A 7500-nucleotide genomic window follows, 5' to 3' on the forward strand; every position below is an offset into this window, starting at 1 on the left:
ATGGGGAATATGTACTGTATGTGTGTAAGGTTGGATGGGAATATGTACTGTATGTGTGTAAGGTTGGATGGGGAATATGTACTGTATGTGTGTCAGGTTGGATGGGGAATATGTACTGTATGTGTGTCAGGTTGGATGGGGAATATGTACTGTATGTGTGAACGGTTGGATTGGGAATATGTACTGTATGTGTGTCAGGTGGGATGGGGAATATGTACTGTATGTGTGTCAGGTTGGATGGGGAATATGTACTGTATGTGTGTAAGGTTGGATGGGGAATATGTACTGTATGTGTGTAAGGTTGGATGGGGAATATGTACTGTATGTGTGTCAGGTTGGATGGGGAATATGTACGGTATGTGTGTCAGGTTAGATGGGGAATATGTACTGTATGTGTGTCAGGTTGGATGGGGAATATATACTGTATGTGTGTACGGTTGGATGGGGAATATGTACTGTATGTGTGTCAGGTTGGATGGGGAATATGTACTGTATGTGTGTCAGGTTAGATGGGGAATATGTACTGTATGTGTGTACGGTTGGATGGGGAATATGTACTGTATGTGTGTAAGGTTGGATGGGGAATATGTACTGTATGTGTGTCAGGTTGGATGGGGAATATGTACTGTATGTGTGTGTGTTTGTTTGTGTGAGAGAATCCCTTTATGATTGCTCTCTTAGACACCTCTGACAACTCACAAGCCTAAATTGAACCAAAGCCCCCTCCCAACACACCCTATTTGACAGTAATCTGGTGTGATCTGTTGGATGCTCTTTGTCGTTATGTGTTGTGATCCTGCTTGAAACCCACCGGGATCCCTGTTAGTGTGGTTAGACCTGGTGGAGGAGTGTGTGTGTTGGCACAGTTTTCAATGCTTGCGGGGGTTAATTGACAATTAAGTGTCTCAGGCAACTCCGATAGTGAGGCGACAAAAGGATTTTACCTCAGGCTTCACGCACGCACGCGCGCACACACACACACACAAGGCATAACACAGAAGCCATGTAAATGAATCCTTATGCTGCATAAACACAGAGCTCTCTATCAGTGAGGTTTACCATGGTGTGTTAGTGCAGAACAATGAAATATATTCCATCACTACTATAACCCCTGTTTGGAGAGCCAGACTACACAACACAGGCAAGAAGACCGGAAGAGGAGAGAGGGAGGAAAGGAGAGAAGGAGAGGATAAGAGGACGTTAGGAGAAAGGGAAAGAGGATGATGAATAGAGGAGGGTAGAAGAGGTGTGTGCTCTGCCCCAGTACAAACACTCTGTAAGTTACAGCACTTCACCTCCATGTGCCCTACATACTCCACAATCCCCTAACTGACGTGTTGGCCACTTCAACTGTGTACGAGTGTGCTTGTAAGTGCGCTTGATAACATCGCTCCGTAGGGGTCTCACCTCTTTGGCTGCCTGCTTCCCAGCTTGCTGCTGCTGCTGCTGAGTCAGAAGCTGAAGATGCAGCTGCTCCTGCTGCTTCTTATAGTACTCCTGTAGCTGGAGAGAGAGGGAGGGAGGGAGGGAGGGAGGGAGGGAGGGAGGGAGGGAGGGAGGGAGGGAGGGAGGGAGGGAGGGAGGGAGGGAGGGAGAGAGAGAAAGGGAGGGAGGGATAAATGGGGGAGGGAGAGAGAGGTAGGGAAAGAGAGGGTGGAGGGAGGGAGGGAGAAAGGGGGGAGAGAGGTAGGGAGTGAGAGGGGGAGAGAGAAAGGGGGGAGGTAGGGAGAGAGAGGGTGGAGGGAGGGAGGGAAAAAGGGGGAGAAAGGTATTGAGAGAGAGGCGGAGGGAGTGATAGAGAGGGGGGAAATAGGGAGGGATGGAAGGAGGGAGGGAGTGAGAGAGAGGGAGGGAGAGAGAAGGAAGGAGAGAGAGAGAGGGGGGAAGAGAAAAGGGAAGACAATTGAGTCAACAACATTTCAATCTTCAAAAGCCTGCTGTGAAAGAACCTCAGGCCTAGCTGCAGAAACACAAAGCATAACAAGAGCAGTGAGAGTGAGGCGGTGTGTGTGTGTGTGTGTGTGTGTGTGTGTGTGTGTGTGTGTGTGTGTGTGTGTGTGTGTGTGTGTGTGTGTGTGTGTGTGTGTGTGTGTGTGTGTGTGTGTGTGTGATATGTGGTGTACACGGTTTCTTTTGCTCTCTCTCTCTCTTCTGCATCTCCATGAAGGCCGTGTGTCATTGTTGTGCCTCTGAACGAGACAAGCTTTACAGACAAACTACAAGACAAGAAGTTTCCCCAGCAACTAAAGCAGGTACGCGTTACCGTAATGTGTATAGGTGTATAATGTGTGCAGGGAAGCTGCAGGAAGTGCCTTCTCAACGGGGGGGAAGAGGTAGAGAAACTCACTAGCATGATCAGATACACACACACACGTCCTTGGAGATAAAAGGTTGACTCTCACGTGGTAAAAGTGTGAATGAGTTGGAGAGATGCAGTAGCATGACCCAACAGGAGTGTTCTGTCCCTCTAGGGGAGGTGTGCTGCTGAAGCCATGGAGAGACCCACGTAGCCGTCTGTTTTAACTTCCTTCCTTTAAAAAGAGTCATTTCATGTTCACCTGAAACACCTGGACAGAGGTGGGCGGGTGTGTGTGTGTGCGTGCATATACAGGGCAAAAGGGGGTGTAGTGAGGTTTGAGGCGCCCTGTAAATCTTGGTGCCCTATAGTACCTGGCATGTCAAGGGCGTCGCCATAGCGCCAGAGACAGATGTTAGACAGACCCATGTTATTTATGGGCTGCCCGACTTATCACTGAGGTAACAATCTGAGCAGAGGGGTGTGTGTACATGTGGGATGGGGGTGGAGGGAGGAGGGACAGGTGTTCTGCAGCGGCCATTTTGTTGGAGAATCAAAGGGTGTATCTGTATAGTCTGATGTGAACAACTAGTCTAGTGAAGTAGAAAGGGTGTGTCTGTATAGGCTGATGTGAACAACTAGTCTAGTGAAGTAGAAAGGGTGTGTCTGTATAGGCTGATGTGAACAACTAGTCTAGTGAAGTAGAAAGGGTGTATCTGTATAGTCTGATGTGAACAACTAGTCTAGTGAAGTAGAAAGGGTGTGTCTGTATAGGCTGATGTGAACATCTAGTCTAGTGAAGTAGAAAGGGTGTGTCTGTATAGGCTGATGTGAACATCTAGTCTAGTGAAGTAGAAAGGGTGTGTCTGTATAGGCTGATGTGAACAACTAGTCTAGTGAAGGTAGAAAGTGAAGCCATATTGTTTTCAACCATCATGTGTTTCCAGATCAGATGAAGAGCTGATAAGAAGGAGCCATATTGGACTCCTACTGACTGGTAGTGTTACTACTGATTAACCACAGCCTGTTTCTGTTTGTTTGACTAAGTAATCAGTCGTTTAACCAGGAAGCTCCGTTAACATGGCCATCTCCCTGTGCTCTGACCGCCTGTCTCTACATCAGGGGATTGTGTGTGTGTGTGTGTATTTCTCTTCTTTATTCTAAGTCTCTCCTTCTTTTCACACTCCAAAGGCGGAGTTAATCTCTCTTTTCCACGTCACTGGCTGGCCATACACACACACACACACACACACACACACACACACACACACACACACACACACACACACACACACACACACACACACACACACACACACACACACACACACACACACACACAGACACACACACACACACACACGCTAGGCTGGAGCTGGAGAATTGTGGGAATAATTAAGTGATAATTAAGGTCTTTTTAATGATTTGATTCAGTGGCTCTGCAGCATTAAGAGAACCACTCACCTCGCCAGCCTATTACTGTGACCTTGACTTGACTAACACACCAAGAAAGAGCCAGATCAGCTGTGGTGTAATTAAAGGTTAGAGGAAACTTAAAGGTTAAAACACACACACACACACATATATATACACACATACGTACACACACACATATACACACACACATATACACACACATACGTACAAACACACATATACACACACAAATATACACACACATACATACACACACACATATACACACACACATATATACACACACATACGTACACACACATGAACTCAAACACACACACAATACCACTCACACAATGCAGAGTCTCCATGGAGACATGAAATGTAATGTTCCGATGACTGATATGGTCTCTGATTGCTGAAAATAGTGTGTGTCTCTCTGTGTGTGTGTGTGTGTGTTAAAGTGGCTGACTAGGAGACAGTGTGTTTAATTAAGTGGGAGAATCGTGTTAAACTCAGTGGTTTTAAAAGCAGAGGTAAAGTGGCCTTACACAAGTGTGTTTCACCCCCACCGCCTCTCTCCTCGTTAAGAGTAAAAAGAGCTGTGTGAGTCCTTAACTGTCTCATTCCCAGAGAGACAGCATATTTCCATTACCATCCAGTCTGTCAGATCTTCCCACTGCAATTCATAGTGGCCTAGAGAAATGCTTCCTTATTAAATCTACTGTCTGTTCAAGCCCTGGACGTGTGTGGGTGTGTGTGCGTGTGTGTGTGTGTGTGTGTGTGCGTGTGTGTGTGTGTGTGTGTGTGTGTGTGTGTGTGTGTGTGTGTGTGTGTGTGTGTGTGTGTGTGTGTGTGTGTGTGTTAAATGCACTTTCTGTTCTAGCCCTGGACGTGTGTGGGTGTGTGTGCGTGTGTGTGTGTGTGTGTGCGTGTGTGTGTGTGTGTGTGTGTGTGTGTGTGTGTGTGTGTGTGTGTGTGTGTGTGTGTGTGTGTGTGTGTGTGTGTGTGTGTGTGTGTGTGTGTGTGTGTGTGTTAAATGCACTTTCTGTTCTAGCCCTGGACGTGTGTGTGTGTGTGTGTGTGTGTGTGTGTGTGTGTGTGTGTGTGTGTGTGTGTGTGTGTGTGTGTGTGTGTGTGTGTGTGTGTGTGTGTGTGTGTGTGTGTGTGTGTGTGTGTGTGTGTGTGTGTGTTAAATGCACTGTTCTAGCCCTGGCTCTGCAGCAATTATTGCTCTATTTCCACACTTTTAATAGCTGCAGTCTATTAAGCACGTACAGGAGAGGGAGTGTGTCTGTACTGTCTGTGGGCCCGTTTGAGTGTGTATGTACAGTCTGTGGGCCCGTTTGGGTGTGTCTGTGCTGTCTGTGGGGCTGTTTGAGTGTGTCTCTGCTGTCTGTGGGGCTGTTTGAGTGTGTCTGTACTGTCTGTTGGCCTGTTTGAGTGTGTCTGTACTGTCTGTTGGCCTGTTTGAGTGTGTATGTACAGTCTGTGGGCCCGTTTGGGTGTGTCTGTGCTGTCTGTGGGGCTGTTTGAGTGTGTCTGTGCTGTCTGTGGGGCTGTTTGAGTGTGTCTGTACTGTCTGTGGGCCCGTTTGAGTGTGTATGTACAGTCTGTGGGCCCGTTTGGGTGTGTCTGTGCTGTCTGTGGGGCTGTTTGAGTGTGTCTGTACTGTCTGTGGGCCCGTTTGAGTGTGTATGTACAGTCTGTGGGGCTGTTTGAGTGTGTCTGTACTGTCTGTGGGGCTGTTTGAGTGTGTCTGTGCTGTCTGTGGGGCTGTTTGAGTGTGTCTGTACTGTCTGTGGGCCCGTTTGAGTGTGTATGTACAGTCTGTGGGGCTGTTTGAGTGTGTCTGTACTGTCTGTGGGGCTGTTTGAGTGTGTCTGTACTGTCTGTGGGCCCGTTTGAGTGTGTATGTACAGTCTGTGGGCCCGTGTGGGTGTGTCTGTGCTGTCTGTGGGCCTGTGTGAGTGGATCTCTGTGCACATCTGTGGGCCTGTGTGTTTGTGTCTGTACATCAAAGGAGGTTGGTGGCAACTTAAATGAGGAGGATGGGCTCGTGATAATGGTTGGAGCGGAATAAGTGGAATGGTATCAAATATATCAAACACATAGTTTCCATGGAAACCATGTGTTTGATGCCATTCCATTTACTCCGTTCCAGCCTTTATTATGAGCCGTCCTCCCCTCAGCAGCCTCCACTTCTAAGGTCTTCGAAAGCCAAGTCAACAAACAGATTACCGACCATTTCGAATCCCACCATACCTTCTCCACTATGCAATCTGGTTTCAGAGCTGGTCATGGGTGCACCTCAGCCACGCTCAAGGTCATAAACGATATCTTAACCGCCATCGATAGGAAACAATACTGTGCAGCCGTATTCATTGACCTGGCCAAGGCTTTTGACTCTGTCAATCACCACATCCTCATCGGCAGACTCGACAGCCTTGGTTTCTCTAATGATTGCCTCGCCTGGATCACCAACTACTTCTCTGATCGAGTTCAGTGTGTCAAATTGGAGGGTCTGTTGTCCGGGCCTCTGGCAGTCTCTATGGGGGTGCCACAGGGTTCAATTCTTGGACCGACTCTCTTCTCTGTATACATCAATGATGTCGCTCTTGCTGCTGGTGATTCTCTGATCCATCTCTACGCAGACGACACTATTCTGTATACTTCTGGCCCTTCTTTTGACACTGTGTTAACAACCCTCTAGGCGAGCTTCAATGCCATACTACTCTCCTTCCGTGGCCTCCATTTGCTCTTAAATACAAGTAAAACTAAATGCATGCTCTTCAACCGATCGCTGCCTGCACCTGCCCGCCTGTCCAACATCACTACTTTGGACGGCTCTGACTTAGAATATGTGGACAACTACAAATACCTAGGTGTCTGGTTAGACTGTAAACTCTCCTTCCAGACTCACATCAAACATCTCCAATCCAAAGTTAAATCTAGAATTGGCTTCCTATTCCGCAACAAAGCATCCTTCACTCATGCTGCCAAACATACCCTTGTAAAACTGACCATCCTACCAATCCTCGACTTCGGTGATGTCATTTACAAAATAGCCTCCAAAACCCTACTCAATAAATTGGATGCAGTCTATCACGGTGCCATCCGTTTTGTCACCAAAGCCCCATATACTACCCACCACTGCGACCTGTACACTCTCGTTGGCTGGCCCTCGCTTCATACTCGTCGTCAAACCCACTGGCTCCAGGTCATCTACAAGACCCTGCTAGGAAAAGTCCCCCCTTATCTCAGCTCGCTGGTCACCATAGCAGCACCTACCTGTAGCACGCGCTCCAGCAGGTATATCTCTCTGGTCACCCCCAAAACCAATTCTTCCTTTGGCCGCCTCTCCTTCCAGTTCTCTGCTGCGAATGACTGGAACGAACTACAAAAATCTCTGAAACTGGAAACACTTACCTCCCTCACTAGCTTTAAGCACCAGCTGTCAGAGCAGCTCATAGATTACTGCACCTGTACATAGCCCATCTATAATTTAGCCCAAACAACTACCTCTTTACCTACTGTATTTATTTATTTATTTATTTTGCTCCTTTGCACCCCATTATTTCTATCTCTACTATCTCTACTTTTTTTCTTTTTTTATACTTGCTATATTGTATTTACTTCGCCAGCATGGCCTTTTTATATTTTTATTTATTTATATATATATTTTGTTTGCCTTCACCTCCCTTATCTCACCTCACTTGCTCATATTGTATATAGATTTATTTTTCACTGTATTATTGACTGTATGTTTGTTTTACTCCATGTGTAAC

The 7500-nt window shown here is 47.1% G+C and overlaps 1 protein-coding gene across 1 annotated transcript in view; it reads right to left on the minus strand.

Moving 5' to 3' along the window:
• LOC129851250 (forkhead box protein P4-like) overlaps positions 1–7500 on the minus strand; it is a gene marked incomplete in the record, with an annotated part of 178284 nt that overhangs the window by 67142 nt on the left and 103642 nt on the right. The window contains 1 exon segment of the mRNA XM_055917665.1: positions 1408–1503. Coding sequence (XP_055773640.1) covers positions 1408–1503 — 96 coding nt within the window.

Source organism: Salvelinus fontinalis, chromosome 3, assembly GCF_029448725.1.
Source record: "Salvelinus fontinalis isolate EN_2023a chromosome 3, ASM2944872v1, whole genome shotgun sequence".
In the NCBI taxonomy this organism is placed as follows: Eukaryota; Metazoa; Chordata; class Actinopteri; order Salmoniformes; family Salmonidae; genus Salvelinus; species Salvelinus fontinalis.